The following is a 19,109-nucleotide window of genomic DNA, read 5'->3' as shown; positions in this document are numbered from 1 at the left end:
GGCTACGAGGCTTCCTTACAAGTGCAAACATGAATGCAATTGCCCCTTGACTTTGAATGTTTTCACATAGTATCATACATCTTCCTGCTTTAATCCGCTGTGTATTCCAACATCCTACACAATAGCTCCTTTCCCTTTCTCTGGCTTTTGTTTCTCTAACAAGTCTATTGTTTCCTCAAGCAGCCAGGGTGCCATTTTTTTGTGGCTAATAGCAACGACAGAGATTTTGCTGACAATGCTTGCGTAGTTAAGGATGAGTGTGGCCCTCGCATGCTACTGGGAAACTGTCTCGACTTTGGTCTTTGTAAAAATGTAAAGGATGATACTGTTTTGGTCAATGTGCTCAGAAAAATAAATCATTATTTGGAAATATATATATATATATATATATATTAGGGGTGTTAGAAAAAATAGATTTGGCAATATATCGCAATATTACAGCGCGTAATTCGCAAATCGATTCAATATGCGGCCAAATCGATTTTTAAACAATTTTGTCATGGGAATATTCAACAAAACGTCTTACGTAGGGTTAGGATTCACACTTTAAGCATGGAAGAATGTTATATTAATGGAACATTAAGCCTTAAAATTTTATTTCAGTGCTGTTCAAACATGAAACAGACTGCAACCTGTTTGTTAAATGCAGTGGCTCAGTTATAAGCCTGAATTTTCAGATAAATAAATAAATGTTCATACAAATACAGTGTACATGTACAAGTTTACTGATTAGTATTTTCTAAATTTGAGTTTTAAAAAAATCGCAATAATCAATTTATAGATTTGTATCGGGATTAATCGGTATCGAATCGAATCGTGACCTATGAATCGTGATACGAATTGAATCGCCAGGTACTAGGCAATTCACTCCCCTAATATATATATATATTTATTTATTTATTTATTTATTTATAACAGTGTAGATTTAACTTGCATTCTTGTACTTTAGTACAGATGCATACTAACAAAAAAGTTAATTATTGATACATGTGACATCCATTAAACTTTTAATGACAATGCTGTGCAAAACAAAAAAAGGCATTGAGAGGTGGTGCATGAGACAATGAAAAAACTATTCAATTTTGATGAGTCTAAGGATTCACTATGGTTGTTGGCGGATGTTCATCGTTCTCCATACACCAGGAAGCAGCCTGTAAAATAAAAACAAATATGACCCTCAATGAATTATTTTCACTTTTATTAACGGTTCAGCGTTGGTGGAGATCTGCGCTGTACTATATATATGTATATATATATGTATGACCTGACCCATCTGTTGTGATCTTTATGACATTGCTGAAACTACAAATCTAATGGTAGTGACACTTGTGAGCAATTAAATATTGAAAACAAATATGAATTGCTCATTAACCAACATACATATATATGACACTTATCAAAAAGTTAATGTTATCAAATAATGGCAGTTGTACTCTCAGAGGCAACATACTAATTTATTTTTCCATTCAAGTTCACAATTTTATTTTTGATGACTAGTTTCTTAAGTTGAGGAGGAAGGTTTTATTTACAGTAAATATTCTCCTTAAGGAACAGAAGGTCCTCTTTTGCATTCTCTGTCCTGTTTACACAAACGCATATTGTCACTTCATACACAGTACTCACACTTTCATTCTAAAATGACTTGAAATGCCTGAATTTGTTGGTACAATAACTCAATCTTTTTCTGGTTCAATTTCTATTTGAGTGTGAAATTAGTCTTTTGATTCATCTCAACTGCCACTCATTTGCACTTGCCACCATCAGATACATATGCAATATATCTTAGTGTTTCAACATCAAAATCCAAGTGACCTACTTAGCGCATCCTCTCCCTCTTTTCTCAAATAGCAGCATATGAGCTAGCTTTCATAGCATCTCCCGTTTCACATCCTGAAAGGGCCCTTGACACGCAACACCCTCGCTCTCTTTACAAATCATGTTGATGATTAAACCTGGATAGGCTGACTGAAAAAGAAGCTGGCGGTGGTGACAAATAGCTACAATGAATTCATTCCCTCCTTTCACTCGGAGCCGAGCGCAACACGGGGCGCAGCCAATGTCGAATTACACGTGAGGCTGGCAGGCTGCATTATTTATCAAAACATCATTTCAGCAGCTTATGAGACTCATCTTCTTTTCTATCTGTGAGAAATCTGGAAACTGTGCTGGTGTCTGACTTGTTGGCATCATTTTGCATGACTCACTCAATTGTGTCCCATTATAGTGCGCACTTCAGTTGGACACCTGTACAAAATAGCCACTCCAAAAAAAGTTCATGATACATCGTGAACAATCCGATAAGGTCCAACAATAGCTGTATTACAAATGTGCCGTTTCTTGTATTTTGTTTTTTTCAAGTAGTAAACAAGGTGAGCAACATATCAAATCAACATGATGCAGTGTAGTTCGTCAGCAATGCCTGTTTGACCATATCAGTTACGACAGCACCCTAATTGTCCTAATGACTATTGTAAACAATAACCATTTAATTGCTTTGGATTTATAGCTCATTTGATTACACCGAAAAGATACTTGACGTCCTCAAATATTGTGAAAGCCAACCTGTGTCTTTCGTGCCTTCTATGATTGCCGGTTCTAAAAGCGTCAACAAAGTTTTACAGGTGTCTGTTCCTCATATGTTGAGGAGGAAGGACACCTTGTTGAGTATTTGACTGCCGGCCAGTATAAACTCAGTCAGCCTCCAGGCTTGTTTCGCAGCTTTAAGACCATCTGGCCGTTTTGCTGCTGCCACCAAACCAGACACCAACAACAGCAACCGTGTGATGAAACTTGCAATCATATTTGACTCAAAAGTGAGTCGACGACTTGGAATTGGGCCTGAAGCAAGTTGAATTTGCGCAGTGTGTGCCTGATTTTAGAGAGCTGTAGTAAGATCAATACTAATACGAATGAAATTAACACTTGAAGGACACATTAAAATGGAGGACCAAAACTGGCAAAATGAAAAAAGAATCACTAAAAGTGAAAATAAAAAAATAAAAATATAATAAACAAATTATATACAAAAAAATAATATAAATGGAAATAAAAAAATAAATATCCCTAAATAAATAAATAAAAATAAATACGAAAATGAGATTAAAAAATAAAAATAGATGTAAAAATAAATGTCGAAATAAATACAAAAATAAATGTATAAATAGAATTGAATATCAATCAATCAATAAAAACGCTGTGCTCTCACATTTATTTATTTCATGCTGCATACAATTCACAATTCAAAAGATGCGGTGTTTTCAGGCTGCACATGTGAAGAGATATTCAATGAGCCCAACATCAAATCATGAATGACAAGAAGATGAGGAAAATATAGACAAGAAAATCTCGGACTCAGACTTAGGCAAAAGAGCAAACTGCAGCAGCAACCGCTACATACAATTCCTCATCCATTTACTCTCTCTGGCGGGTTCAGGCTGCAAACAGCAATCTTGAAATTGTTTGTGAGTACTGAGAGAGGAAAATTCTCTCCACGTGAAGCAAATAACTGCTGGATGCGTCCACCTTCCTCTCATCTGTGTCCTGCGTCCCGCTGTGGGCTACTGTTGACGCTTTTGTTTGTCATTTATCTTCCGCCTGAAACCTTCTAAGGGTAATAATCGTAAAGTATTTGTGGAAAATTGTTTTCCCATTGCAGCATGTGTATTGGCCTGGGCCATTTGTTGAGCCCACAAACTCAATTTTTGGGGCATCCGTGCAGCTTAAAGCTACGTTCACACAGTCTGTCCCACAGATTCCCCTTTTTTGCGGGCTAAATGATAGGCGCAGCCCACTATTGAGAAAGAACGCCATAACTGGCAACAGCTGAGTGCTAACGTCACCGGCGATGTGCTTACTCAAGCAAACTTTACTGCCAGTATAGGAATTTAACCTTGTGAGGCAGTTACATTCACCACAATACTGCTCTGTAATCCCAGCGATTCATTTTACCGAGCATCAAGATGATACGTTGGTGACCTGTTGAAATCGATTTGCCCAATCGGTGTACTTTGAAGAGAAAACAAAGTTGAGTTCACTTTTGTTCTCAGTGCGCCAGTGCTTTTTGACTAGTTCAACTAGTTTGCGCAAGAGACATCGGCTTCTTTATTGAGTTCTTATACCTTTGAGTAACGAGTTTGAGTTTGGTCGAAGCTTCTGTTTCGTTTGGAAGTACTATGTTCGCACTTTTATAAAACCATGGTCCCGTAACAGATGTTTTGAGCTGGCCTCTGAAAGAAAAGCACAGGTTCATCCGAACACACCACACCATCGTCGATCCAGCAAATCTCTCGCAGTAAACAAATCCTTTGATTGGTATATTATGGTCATGTGATCACAACAAGACTTAGCGTACAGAATATAGGTACGTAAACAATGAGTGACAGCAGCATGTGTGGAAAACAAAAAACGATACACATACATTTAACAACAATTGAGTGTCAACTTGAGAATTTGACTTCAGGACCTGCAACAAGAACTGCCATTTGATTATGCCTGTTATAGACGGTATGTCGTCAATTACAAATCAGCTCCTCCATCAGATCACAATGTTACTGACCCAAATGGTTTGGGAGGTGAGCGAGAATATTGTATTTTGGTCAAGGTTTAAAAGTCAGAAAACATCATTTTCAGGCATAGACTGCTACAAATCCAAAACAGATAACAAAATATTTATCAAAGACTGGGTTTGTGTGTGGATGCCACACAGCCTGGGAACTGAATAAAGAAACTCCTGTCAACATCAAAAAGCCAAATACTTGGCATATCCTGCAGCCTGCTGGCTATGACTGCTTCCACTACTCAAATAGAGATTCCCTTGAATGACTTACAGTATTAGTAAAGGCTGCAAACAGTCATACAGCCTCTAAAGCCCCAGAATTTCCCCCCTCCAAAAATACAAAAGAAGGCTTAGTTTGTGATGTACAGTACAATGACGACTGGAAATTAAATCTCAAACAATATTCCTTAATGCCTCCTTACTTGGATCTTTTTCCTTTTATGTATTCTTGTCATGGTCATTGTCATGGTTCATGTATTAAAGTTTGGATTTTGTACATCAAACCCTAGTGTGACATAGTATGCAAGATTAACAGCCACAAGCACGTACAAAATATAGTACATGTATTTTGACTCCATTTAAATAACATATTGTCATTGCGTGCTTTTACAGTGAGAAGTTTGCAATCAGCAGTATTTAAAAGGATGTAGAATGAAAATAACTCAAGCGTGAACTAGTCTTAAAATGGTGTTGGAAAATTGCTCATGGATTGTTCTGAGACCTTTGAATTGAAAAAGGGTCCAAACTGAATCCAACACATTTTCCCCCTGACCTAGAAAATGTGTTGAAAGGCCTTCTGGCTAAATCACCTGTCCTGCAGAACAAAGGCAACCTGTGCATCTCTTGTAAAACAACTGTTGATTCTGGAAAGACCTTTTTCAAAATGTCTTCTATTTATTTGCTTCTAACAAAGAGAATACTGTCCTAAATTGTTGCATATTCACCGAATCACTCACCAAGACTCTATTGTCATCGACATTTCTCACAGGCCTTCGATGCCTTCATCTACATCTTTTTTGCACTGGAGATGGTGGTGAAGATGGTGGCTCTTGGAATCTTTGGTCGTCACTGTTACCTGGGAGATACTTGGAACAGGCTGGACTTCTTCATTGTCATGACTGGGTAAGCAAGACCATGCATGGTTCACCTCACACTGAAAGCAAAATACACTTTTAAGGAAACAAGGCTACATGGCAGCCATTTAGAAATAGCGCGTTAATGTGGAGTTATGCCCTTTCCAGTGAAAAACAAATATGCTTATGAGTGTGTATGATGTACCTCCTTTGAGAACAGCTGTAAATATGTCAAAGTTGCATACGTTAGCATATGTTAGTGTGATGGATTAGTCACAGTCAAACAGCAGACAAGGTAGAGTGTGGTAAGATGAAGGGACATTTGTCTTCATTTGAATTGAAACAATTTATTTTCAGTGGATTCCCAATTGCCCGTGGTGTTTTTGTGAGTGTCTATGGGTACACAAAATTAGTCAGCAAATGACTAAATTGTTCAAATTAGTCTGTCAGGTTATACCTGGCTTTGTTTAATCTGCATGTGTGTCTTTCTCGGGGAGGGTTTGCGCTTTTGTACAACTGCCTCTGCCTTCATTTCACTTCCACACATCCTCTAGATGAGCGTCCGAGCTAATTACTGAGGGCAGTACCAACGGTGTCAGGCCAAATCTCGGTCGGCAGTCTGCTATTAGCTCTTTTTCTCAATGTTACCACCTCACTCACACTCCTGCCATAAGATTTTCTTTTCCGCCCTTTAATACTCTATAAATGTGTTTTAAACCCCAAGATATAGTATATCCGAGGCTAGCCCAGTTTATACCCTGCGGTATGAGACTTACTTAAGAAAAAATAATAATGGTATTTCCATTTTAATGTATATATTCGCCGGTATATTCAGACTCTCTTATTCCCAATGTGTATTTCTGTGCAGGTCTACTAAATTACTGAGGCAATTGGGATTTAACTCAAGGTACAGTCTCCAAATGATATATTGGTCAGATATCGTTCTTTATTTTTTAACCTCATTTGGATGGTTTTATTTTCTACGCTGCACGATTTTGCCTGTCAGTATGCAGGAAAAGTGAACTGAAGCAAGTCATTATGGGCATCCACTAGGCTTGTTCATCCGACTGTACTGCACAAGTAAAACCACGTATGTAAGCAGTCTGGCACAGATTTTTTGCTGCATCTAGAAATATTTATATCTGTAGTGTATTTACTGTATTACTGTCAAATGTGAGCATATTTAATTAAAATGATGCAGGAAAAGTGCTTCGTTCACAAGGAAAAGTCAACTCTAATGGCAACTTTGAAGCAAGCACATTGCTAATTTGACAGTTAAGTCCCTGCGGGCTTTGACATTTTGCGTCTTAAGGCTTCTTCTTCGCTGTCAAAGCTGCATCTTCTCCTTGGGTCTTTCCCACCGTCGGATTCTCCAAAGGCTTTTTCATACTGTTATGAACATACACAACCAATATTAAATGAAAGCATGCATACCTACGCAGGAGGCTTTAGGCTAGCCACTAATTACTTTCTCAAACACTGTGGCCTGATTGATGTGTACAGCACGAGACACGTCTCTAATGTATGCACACACACACACACACACACACACACACACACACACACACACACACACACACACACACACACACACACACACACACACACACACACACGTGGGCAATCGACTGCTGCACTCTGAGGCACAGTTGCAATATTTAATTTATCCAAATGAAGCCCAGATGTAATGGGATCACCAATCCAACTGTGAATTGTTTTGTCGGTGTCTCATATTGTGTCACTAGCTCAATCCACCTGTGTGGCATAAAACACCTAGTCTTATTTGCCATCAAGCTCAGCACACCAAGGTAAGTATGTTGCGCATTGTTTAACAACTCCCTTTTGACGTTTTAGCCCTTATTCGGGATCTCAGCTATCCACATTCAATTAGTTGAGCACAGATATGATTGCATTTGAGGTAGCTGGAAAAGGTTGGCCCCAAAACAATACTTTAGCTCTTCTTTAGTCTGTGAAGGCTCCATCAAGCTGCAGGGTCACATGCAGTGTAACATTTTTTAGCATAACACTGGGACTTGAATGTCAACACACTCTCAGACAGGGAGTACTTCAAATGCTTTTACTGGGAGCATTGGTAGTCTTTTTCGCAGAGTAATAATAATAATAATAATAATAACAACAACATTCAATTGATATAGGTTTTTATTTGGACACTCAAAGATGCTTAACAAAAAAAAAGATTAAATGACAACAAAAACAGACAACAATGACATTACTAAAGACAACAAAATAAATTTAAAAAAATTAATGAAGAGACAGAACAGGTGGGTTTTGAGGAGGGATTTGAAGTTTTTGTAATGAGCCTGAGTTCCTGATGTGTTGTGGGAGTGAGTTCCAGAGTGTGGGGACAGTTGTGGCGAATGCTTGGTCCGGGTGATGGGTGTGGGGAGGGTGGAGTCAGCAGAGCGGAGGTAGCGAGGGGCCAGGTTATGGAGGGACTTAAAGGTCGGGAGGAGGATCTCAGCTGTGGTCTGGGAGAGGGAGGCACGCAGGCGTGCAATGTAGCGGAGGTGGAAAAAGAATGCTGGAGCGGAATGACTAAGTGGTAGAGTGGTCGTCTCCCATCCGTGAGGTTGTCGATCCACACGCCTGGTGACCATGTCGAAGTGTCCTTGAGCAAGACGCTGAACCACAGCAGCAGCCCCATTGGTGTAAGAATGTGTGTGTGAATGGGTGAAAGTGAGGCTTTGTAAAGTGCTTTGTGTGTCATATAGTGTAGGTTAAAGCGCTATATAAAAAGCAGTCCATTTACCATAGTGATGTGATTGGTATAAAGGTGGAGGACATTATGATGACAAGGTTGCGATGGTGTGTGACAGTGTGATCGTCAATGAGGAGGGAAAAGGTCTGTCAAGGGAAGAAGAGATTTGGGTCAGATGAAGAGTTCAGGTTAACTGCTGTTTTAGATTTTTTTTTCATCCAATATTTTTTATATCAGAGAAGCAGCTGGTTATACTGGAGAGAATGATGGAGGTGATGAATTTGGTGGAAATGGTGAGTATCGTCAGCGTAGCAGTGAAAATGGAGTCCAGGATGGTGAATGTTTTGACCGATTTGGAAAATGTAGATTGTGAACAGGAGGGGGCTGAGCAGCGAACCTTGGGGAACTCCATAGGTGACTGGGGAAGTGTTGCACTTAGAGTTGTTGACAGACAAAGTGATGACGGTTGGAGCGGTAGAAGATGAACCATAGGAGTGTAGTACCCGAGATGCCTGTAGACTGTGACAAATATGGGATAATATATGTTGTAATATCAATTCATAATCCCTAATATCTAGGACGGCTGATCAAAACTGTTGTCTCTGCCAGAGCACATTAAAGGATTGTGATTAGGCCTTAGCATCAGCTACTGTAACTCAGTAAAAAATATATATATATATCTTTAATACAGACAGTACAATTAAAACATGTTTTATACTTAGAGATCAGGTTTCCACCATTTTAGGAAGGTTGCAAATTTAAAGATTAGACAGTCATTTTAGAGGACAGTTCACTAAATCCACTGCTCAACGTAAACTATATCGGAATCTGGAGTTCACATGTATGTTCATCCTCAGGGGAATTTGAACCCTGACCTTCCAGTCCCAATGCTCAAGTACTTACCGATTTAGCTACTGCAACCCCCCAATTACAATCCCTTCCAAAATATTCCCTGCAAGTTTGAAGAAAATCTGTTGAAAACTGCGCCCAGTGGAGCAACACCATCACAAATGCTCTGTGGTCCCCTCGCTTGCTGGGGGATACAATTAGCAGCTTGAGCTGTTGCCTGTCAGCTGTGGGCTACAACAGTTCAACCCTTGTTGCAACCGCTCCGACTCAAGTGTGAGCTGCTGTCAAGCTGATGAGTCAATGCCGAAGTAAAAATCTTCCCTGTCCTACTGAGAGACAGGTTGCTGTGTGTTGTTAAGCCGCTAGATGATATTAGCCTGAGTGTCGGAGTGGTGATGCTGCTGGTGTCATGCTGCCTCAACACTGTTGTAGCCCCAGCCACAGCAATGTTGTGCTCAAACACGCTTAAGGCCCGCCACACGCCGACTTATACGGCTGAATCCAAGTAGACTGTCGGCGGGTAGGTCTCATGGGCGGCTGACCCTCAGTCAGTGGTTTTGCTGCAATTCAAAATTTTGGATTGCCAGTGAACAGCGTCGCAATGTCGCAGATGTAACACCCAATCAAAAATGTGCAAGCTTTCATGAAAACTAACGCCGTGTCGTCTGTTTCCTCTTTTTGTGGCAATCGACTTTCTTTCCTTGATAATAACGTCAAAGTGTTTCAATTATTTTTGTGTTCATTCAAAAAATGATATAGTTCAGTATACTATATTTAGCCTTAAAAATAAGTCACCACCCAAAAATTCTTTACAATATGATCTATGAAGCCCAACTAGTCTAAACGTAGCATTCTGATTAATATTGCACTTGTGTAATATGAATTAAGCAGCAAAATCCACTGTTTTTTATCCAGCTCAGGGGGCGGCCATTTTGTACTTGCCGTCGACTGAAAATTATATCACAGTTGCTCAGGGCTCGGATAACAACCAATCACAGCTCAGCTTGCGAATGTCACATGACCAAATTCAGAAATCTGGTGCGCCTTGATAGGACGTTACTTTATGCTGTATTCGAGGAAAGTGGGAAGTCGGACATTTCTGACTTCAAACCAGGACGTGTGTATGGGAACGCCCCCTTGAACTCGAAAATCCTACTTGCGAAGTCGGAAAAAAAAAGACAACTTCACTGACCGACGTCACTGTACAATGGCCACCCATTTGGCAACACAGACCGTGAATGGTAAAACGCAGTTTACTCGAGTATAAAACTAGATAGCTTCCTTCTTTCATAAATATTTAACAACTTCATGTAACACAACGTACGTGACAGTATGCCGCTTTCTCCTTGCATGAAATTATACGGTGAACTACTGAACTGTATGAAATGCTTTTGAAATAAGAGAAATACATAAATGAAGTAAAATTGCAAGAAGGCAAGTTTGCTGGAGGTCAAAATGAGTTTTGAAGACCAAAATAAAAAAAACAAATTATCACTATCCGCCATTTTGGTTGTTTACTTACGCCTTGAACGCTTTCAAGTCGGAACTGGGAAAAGCCAACTAGGATAAATCCGACTCCCGACCTTCCTTGAAAGCAGCATTAGCCCTTGAGCAACTGTGATGTCATTTTCTGTCGACAGCAAGTGGCAAAATGGCCGCCCCCTAAGATGGATAAAAATGGGTGGATTTTGCTGCTTAACTCATATTCTTCTAACACAACATTAATTAGAATTGAATTCTTGATTTCCTCAGTTTTTCTATTGCAGAGCGTTGGTACATGTGCTGCAATTGAAAAACATCAGTGGATTGATTGGTGTGCGGCGGGCCTAACTTACAACCATTCATTCACATGCACATTCACAATTTCACACTGGTTGAAATTAAGGTATCTCTTGTGGGGATAATAAATTGAAATCAGAACCAATAAAAGGTCCAACATCGTCCTGAAATTTGTTATTGGGTTAAAAATTCCTTTATTTCTGTGGTAAAAACAAAAACAGAAGAAGAAGAAAAAATGTGTCACTCTCCATTAAAACAGACGTGTTTTAAATACACACATTAAACACCCATCAAGCATTCTCCTGTGAAAGTGGTTTGGCTTTGGGGGGCGCAAACAGCTTAGCCATGCTGCGGAAACTTGCTAACAGATGCCAGCTTTTAAGTGAGCCACTTGGAATATGAAACCTTCTTTTTTTCCCCTGCCCTCATTCTCCTCCTCACCTCTCTTTCATGTAATTCCCTTCCCCTGCCTCTGGACTGCTACTCATACCCAACACGACTGGGACAGGTGAGATTAGATCAAAACAATGACCACTGAAGCTAAAACCCAACTAGGGATCTTTGGTCCACCTGGAGCCATGCTTGTCTGTTTGGCATATTTTGACAACAGGAAGATTAAAGTGTTCTTCATTCTCTCTTCTATTTTTCTATCTCCAGCATGGTAGAATACTCTCTGGACCTGCAGAACATCAACCTGTCAGCCATTAGGACGGTGCGAGTCCTTCGTCCCCTGAAAGCCATCAACAGAGTGCCAAGTGAGGGCAACTTTTAATCTACTTGTGCCATGGAACCCAGTGTGTGTCTTGGCGCTGTACCCTGTTCTGCATCTTCATGAAATCCATTTATATGTATTATGTCTGTGCTGCCATGACACCTGTTCTGAGATCATTAAACATTCGGGCTACCCTTAATCACTAATTGTAGCTAGACAAATCTCAGCTCAGGCAAATCTTGAGTGAGAAGTGTGAATGCAATTTGTGAGCACCACCAGGTAGAATTTTGCTATTAATGCTTCTTAACTCGGTCAAAATTGGGTTGAAGTTGAACAGCTGTCCTCATTAAGGTTAGAACCCAGTACCTTTTAAGTGGAGGGCAGATGTGCTATTAAGTAGTCCACTGTGCTAGCTTTAGTTTAATTAAACTTCCTGTAAAGTAAACATAAAAATGTCTTCTAAATCTGACAAACCACAAAAGAGTGTTTTTAGGAACCCTGACAAATTTTATTGAGTAAAAAAAAAAAAGTCAAGTATATAAAACAAGGGTTCAATATCATGAAAACTTAAGCCGTTCGCTCTGCTCTCAGATGCTGTGGGCGTGTCTGCTGAATGCGCTAGAGCCACGACTTATGGCTTAACTGTCAATTAAATACAGCACAACTACATCTAGTCTTTCTCATGCCTAGCCATATTCTGTTGAAAGGCGCTAGCCATCAGCTAGCTCACAAGCTAACAGGCTTCTCGATGCCGTGAATGGGCGGCACGCTTATCCACTCCTCACCTCCTCACTTAGCGTTGTATAAGTCCACATAACAGACACCTTTGGGGAAGTAAACCATTTATTAAACATGGCAGCATACATCATTCAGTTCTGTAAATTCTGGAATCTAAGGCTCGCTAACTAGCTAGCCAACTGCTTGTCATATTGATAGAAATGTGTCACATAATTATAAGTAAATAACTCCAAATTGTGCTGTATAGCCACTGATGTGAACAAAGATGCTTCGTTCTTAAACAATAATAATAATAATAATAATAATAATTATAATAATAACAATAATAATAATAATAATAATACATCATAGCTACAAAACACCTGGCAGCAGATTCATGCATATTTGTATCTCACTGTAACAATGCGTAGATTACAATATTTCATTGTATTGTATGTCCTAGCTGTTTGTTCCTAGTGACCCTGTGTGTAATTACTTTGCGGTGACCCGGTTCCGTCCTCTCGTCGTGACCCCATTAGAGGTGAGGAAGCGGGGGGGGTTCAGACTATTTGTTCCTCGTTTTGTTAGAGCGCTGCTTTGCCCACAGACAACCGGAGTGCGTGTGCAACCTCACCCCTTGTACACCTCAATTTGTAACCCCCCTGACAAATTGTCGGATAATAGTCCCTTGCAGTGCACTCACTACTGCATGAATGAGAGCGATGGAGTGTGTTGGGTTTCTTTTATTGAAGAAATTGGTGTGAGACGGAAGTAGTGCCAAATGAAATACAACGCGAGCTTTTAGTGAATAGGAAGTGGGTACATGTGGTTCAAGGGGGGTCGCCTTTCACCACAACCTGGTATTGTCACTGAGAGAAATGACGATGTGAAAAAAGAGCCGAAAATGCCTGTGACGTTTCTTTACACTCCTGTTAATGTGTTCCTTCCAAATGTTTTGTTGCGTTTTCCTTTCCCTGAGTTCTTTCTTTTTCTTGTGTCACTTCTTGGTACTCCTTCAGGCCGTGCCTCATTCTCGTTCACCATCTCTCAATCGCACCCTCTCCTCACCCAATTAGGACTAATGGAACTCCGGTCTAATGACAAGGCCCCTTGGGAACAAACACATTTAGACTTGCCTCGAGCTGCCACCAGACACACACACACACTAGCGCCTGCCGACTCATACACAAGCAACACTTGTGCTCTGCATTTGATGAAAAAATTAGTCAAGACAGTGTGTCAGTGTGTGACACTTTCAAAGTAACACATTATTGTCATGCCTTATGCCATTTAGCAACTGCATTACAGAATGGTTGAGATCACTTGTGCAAATCATTTAAAAAATGTGATTGTATTAGGTGGCTGAACTACAGGTGTCTGCTCTAAATGTTGTCAACTTGTGAGTCATTGCCAGCATTGTCTCATTTCTCAGCTTCTCACCTGTCACTCATGGCTTCCGCAAAATAAATGCACTGTTGTGTTTCTGCCACATTAGCCTACTGTTGAGCTGTTACTCACTAATCACAGCACGGCCCTGAAAAACACAAACACACATTCATCAAAGACAACAGTCACGCCCATGATGATGATTGCAAACATGCAGAGTTTTCTTTTAGTCACTACTCAACACTACAAAAGTTTGGGGTAGTCAGGCTTTTGGGTGACATTTATTTTTGATATGTATTTATTTTAGGGGTGTCAGGCGAATAATTTTTTTTATCGTAATTAATCCCATCGCTTCAATAGTTAACTCACGATTAATCTCAAATGGTGTATCTGTTCTAAATGTACAATAAAATGAACAACAATTTTTCAAGTTTCATACTCTTGTTAACATAAAAGTGGGACATTTTTTTAATTTTATATAAATATGTCTGCATCTTTTAGTCATTGATACAGTAATTTCATAATCATTCATAAAATGTATTTAAAATGTAAAATATGTACTGTACTGTAAAATAAACTAGTGTGATTTTGATTGAATTTTTCTACCACTAGATGGCATAATTGCATTTGTAAGACATTGGCGACAGCTCAGTGCTATCTAAACTTTAACATGAAGTAACTTGTGAAATTCTGCACATTTTTTAAATTGTAAAATACAACTTGACCCCAGTCTCCAAATATATGCATTTTGCAACATTTTGATATGAAAGTGTCTGCTGCGTTGCGACTGGAATTCCCCAAGTACAGGCTTTCCAAGTAAGGGGGCGGTCATTAACTCATTCACTGCCATTGACGACTATAGATGTAAAAAATTAATTTGAACTATTTCTATTAGTTTCACCTTTTTTCCACTTTTGTTAACAAGAGTATGAAAACCACGATTTTTTTTATTGTGCATTTAGAACAGATATAACATATTTGATTAACTAGTGAAGTCATGTGATTAATTACAATTTAAAAAAAATAATCGCCTGATGCCCCTAATAAAAAAAAAAAAGAAAATATTAAAAAATTAGGGGTATCAGACGATTAAATGTTTTAATTGTAATTAATCGCATTCAATAGTTAACTCACGATTAATCACAAATTGTATATATGTTCTAAATGTACAATAAAAAAACTATCCTAGGTTTTCATACTCTTGTTAACAAAAGTGGAAAAAAATGTGAAACTAACAGAAATTGTTCAAATGAATTTTTGACGTCTATAGCCGTCAATGGCAGTGAATGAGTTAATTGCGTGTTTAAAATAATTAGTGGCGTTAAAAGAACTTTAATTTAACTCAAAATAACACGCTTATTTTGACAACCCTAATTTATTTATAATTGTGTTTTTATTCTGTGAGTACTGTAGTGTATATGGACATATTTACTTACAACCCAAAATGTGACCAACCCTAATCCTTAACAAACCTTATATAAGCTGTTGCCATTTTGTGTCATCACTGATGACTGGTCCTCACAGCATTGGTAACACACACACACATGCACGCCAGGTGCCTATATGTGCTGGCTTTGATCTCATCAGTAGATTTCACCTCTTTAGCCCGTCAGTCCAACCCGCTGTCATCAGATGCCACTAATCACATCTCAACATGTCACCACAACGGGACGACTCATACACAGGAGATGAGGTCATCATTTTGGCAGGGAATATGATTGCATCTAATTAAGCTGCCTCTAGTCACGAGCAAGACGCGCATCCTTCGAGTTGGGCTGTTGCATGTATTTGTGTTATCCTCACTTTACCAGATTGGTTCGTTCAAATCTCCTTTTCTCAGCATTGCCTGGCAAGCGTTTGTCTGATGCATCCCGCCTCCTCTGGAGAAACTGTTATCTCCCACTGCTGAACTACCATTCCGTGCAGAGGCTGTACTATTTCTAGTTGCTTTTAGAGATCTTTACAAAGAACTTATGTTGGCACTGACATTTGTTTAAGCCTCAGCAATGATAATTATTTTAGTGATTCTAATTCTAATTCACCTGCAGGTATGCGCATCCTGGTCAACCTGCTGCTGGACACGCTACCCATGCTGGGCAACGTTCTCCTGCTCTGCTTCTTTGTCTTCTTCATCTTCGGAATCATTGGTGTGCAGCTGTGGGCGGGGCTGCTTCGCAACCGCTGTTACCTGGAGGAGAACTTCACCTTGTAAGATCATTCTTGCTGTGTAAAGTCGCATTTCAAATTGAATTGAGAACATTTAATGCCCAGCACACCTAGAAAATGTGTAATATATTCTTGGAAACATGTAAAAGTAATAACTCATTTTCATTTCAGTTATTGATTTTTAATGAAGCGGGTCTTCTCAAATGCATCTAACGAGTTTTGCTTTTTTCATTTTATTTATTTATTTATTTATTTTAAGAGACTTTCAATCCTAAAAGCATGTAATCTCATGAGCCTCCCACAGAGTCAAGAAATGATGGTGTTACAAGAAATGTATCAGACATGAAGGGTTAGGGTTAGATTAGATAAGTTTCAACATCCATAATTAAATGAATGAATAAATAAATGAATTTAAAAAATAAAATAAATATATATATATTTATATAAGATATGGCCTTGATAATGGCGATGTCATTTGACCAACAAGTGAATGCGATTGTCGTAAGTTAGAAGTATTCTCTACACAAGTGTTTGCTTGTGTTCTTTCCTCCTTAAAGTGTTGCCTTCTCCTTGTCCTTGCCGTATAAGAATAGGATTAGTTTTCAGCTGCATGCCTACATATTCTCGACACGCCAACACGCCTGCCGCCTGTCTGTGTCACACTGACATTCACCTTGTGTGTCTGAGGGTTTGATTGCATGGCATTCATTCTCTTGCTTCTTTTTCATGTGGCTAGCACGGCAACAACCAATGCAGAAACACATTCAGGATACCGCATGATCCTATATGTGTCTATATCAATACTGCTTTGTTTCTTCTCTGGTAATGCTGATGCATTAAGCGGTAACGACACTTGTAATAGCTAGATGGAAAGCGGATTTGTATCGCCAGTGAACAAAGACCTGTCTGCTTTGTCCTCTTAAAGTTAAGTGCTGAAATTTACTAAAGTGAAACCTCTTCAGTAATTTAATGAGGAAACTTGAACCAGTGCATTTTTGTTGCGCTTCATTTGGCTCAAGGGGCTTAAACGGCGAATTTTGTCATTTGTGTTTTGTGTTCATATGCATTTGCTGACCAATGTGGACTTTTCAATTTTGCTAGATGCATTATTAGGATAGGAGAAGCGTAATTTTGCATGTAATTGAAACCTGCAGGAGAGAGTGTGCTTGAGTGCTTAATTAGTAAGGTGCTCGTGAGTTAGCACTTGAGCGCTATTATGCTAAGTAAAGAGCTAATGTTGCCTCCCTGAGAGGCAACAATGGAGTGTCACAGTCAAGTGCAGCAATCACTTTGCCATCTGACACCTTCTGTCCCTTCATGTTCATGTCTCACGCCTTCCAGCTCCCTCTGTCTTCTCTCCAGATAGATGGCACCATTCTGTTAACTAATTAGATTGTATTGTGTATACCATAAATGTATTTTTTGGGAGCGGCGTGGCTAAGTGGTTGAGTGGTCGTCTCCCATCCGTAAGGTTGTGGGTTCGATCCTCACCCCTGGTGACCATGTCGAAGTGTCCTTGACCACTGGTGTATGAGTGTGCGTGTGAATGGGTGAATGTGAGACTTAATTGTTAAGCACTTCGGGCACCATATGGTGTAGTTAAAGCGCTATATAAATGCAGTCCATTTAAAATTGGTATAGGGGGTGAGAGTACACCTGTGTATTTGTTATTTGATATGGACATTTAAAACTGTAAATGTAAAGAGCTATATGAACATCCATCATCCATTTTCTGAACCGCTTATTCCTCATGTTTATGTTGAATACTTGAATTGTGTATGGGCTCATTTTGGTCTACTTAAACCTGAATGGTATGTAATTGACCCTCAAGTCTTGGTGACATTACATATTCAATGTTTAATTGATGTCACTGAAAGTAGTTCATTATTTAGAGTTTATTTATGGAGCAAGTAAAATGATTCATGTCTCAAGGAAATACGTGGATGAAGCAATATACCGGTAATTTGTTTGGAGTGAATTTAAATTGTTGAATGTTAAGATCAATAGATATTGACGGAACGGTTACGGTAAATGCATCGTGGTAGATAAGCACCCACCAGTCATTTAGTTTATTTACATGTCCATTTTGAGTTACCCATGTCTGAGATTGATAATAATATTTAGCATTGCAGTTTAATTGGTCCGAGCTGAGTCTTGCCACTGTTAGGCCAATCTCTGCATTACTCCACTGATCGTGGTCTGCAATTATTTTCCAAATTTAATGATCTCTACACCGCTTCTGTAGTTGAGATTGTGACAGTGGGTGCGTCTGCAGATGATGGATGGTGTGCTGATGTCGGACTACATTAGCACGGTAAATCCTATTGGTCCATTTTACAGTCGTGTTGGCAGATATCCAATGGCCGATGCCCAATTCCAATCAGAAGATATAAGACTTCATGAGGGTTTTTTTCTTTATGTATTTGAATTGTGCCACTTGATAGCAAAACTTGCCACTAATTAGTTTTCATCTATACCTACTTAGCTAAGCATTTTTATCCAAACTTTTAACAGCTTTCTTGATGGATCCCCTTAGATCTCTAAATGACTTCATGACTAAATGAAGTCTCGGGTGAGTGCACAATATGTCCTCAAATCAACTTTGGATGATGATCCTTCCTTCATATTTGACTAAATTTGACAGCTGCTACTCCTTGATCCCTCTCTGCATCTTGCTTTCCACCAGCAGGTGTGTTCTCAGTGTGATGCCAGACTTTTGTCACGGCCACGCTGCGCAATGCAGCCTCATCGGTGGGGAGGTTGGGGGGGGGGGGGGCACAGCCTTCATTCATTCTCTCGTACTTTGACAGAGGCTTCTCTGTTTTTCTTTTGTTCTCTTAGTCCCAGTCTCATTAGCACAATCGCTATGCGGCACATTGAGGGTGGAGAGCAGCAAGTCGTACGCATAATGTGCGCCCTTCTGTGCGGCAAGCACAGAGCATTGTTTTCACGAGAGCATCATTGATTGGTAAGAACCGCACGGCCACAGGCTGTTGTTAACAAATGGTTCCGCTACAGTTGTGATGCAAGCGGCACGCTTGAAATTGGCGCATACCGCAGCTGCCAATGCAGCAAATGCATTGCCGCTCATGTAGGCGTGCACACCCATGGGCACCTATTCATAGCGCGGAGAATTGCTGGTGCGTGTGCACG

At 39.7% G+C, this 19,109-nt stretch overlaps 1 protein-coding gene across 3 annotated transcripts in view; it reads left to right on the top strand.

Annotated features, from left to right (window-relative positions):
- Window positions 1–19,109, top strand: part of cacna1ia (calcium voltage-gated channel subunit alpha1 Ia) — a 174,154-nt gene that overhangs the window by 91,242 nt on the left and 63,803 nt on the right. For all 3 annotated transcript variants that reach the window (XM_086076594.1, XM_086076756.1, XM_086076677.1), the window contains exons 4-6: window positions 5,544–5,677; window positions 11,633–11,730; window positions 15,839–15,998. In XM_086076594.1, coding sequence (XP_085932720.1) covers window positions 5,544–5,677; window positions 11,633–11,730; window positions 15,839–15,998 — 392 coding nt within the window. The remainder of the gene's footprint in view (window positions 1–5,543; window positions 5,678–11,632; window positions 11,731–15,838; window positions 15,999–19,109) is intronic.

Source organism: Leptonotus elevatus, chromosome 1, assembly GCF_054856555.1.
Source record: "Leptonotus elevatus isolate MCC_2025b chromosome 1, RoL_Lele_1.0, whole genome shotgun sequence".
In the NCBI taxonomy this organism is placed as follows: Eukaryota; Metazoa; Chordata; class Actinopteri; order Syngnathiformes; family Syngnathidae; genus Leptonotus; species Leptonotus elevatus.
Note: the sequence above shows the minus strand (reverse complement) of the source record. Positions and strands in the feature narration are given on the sequence as shown.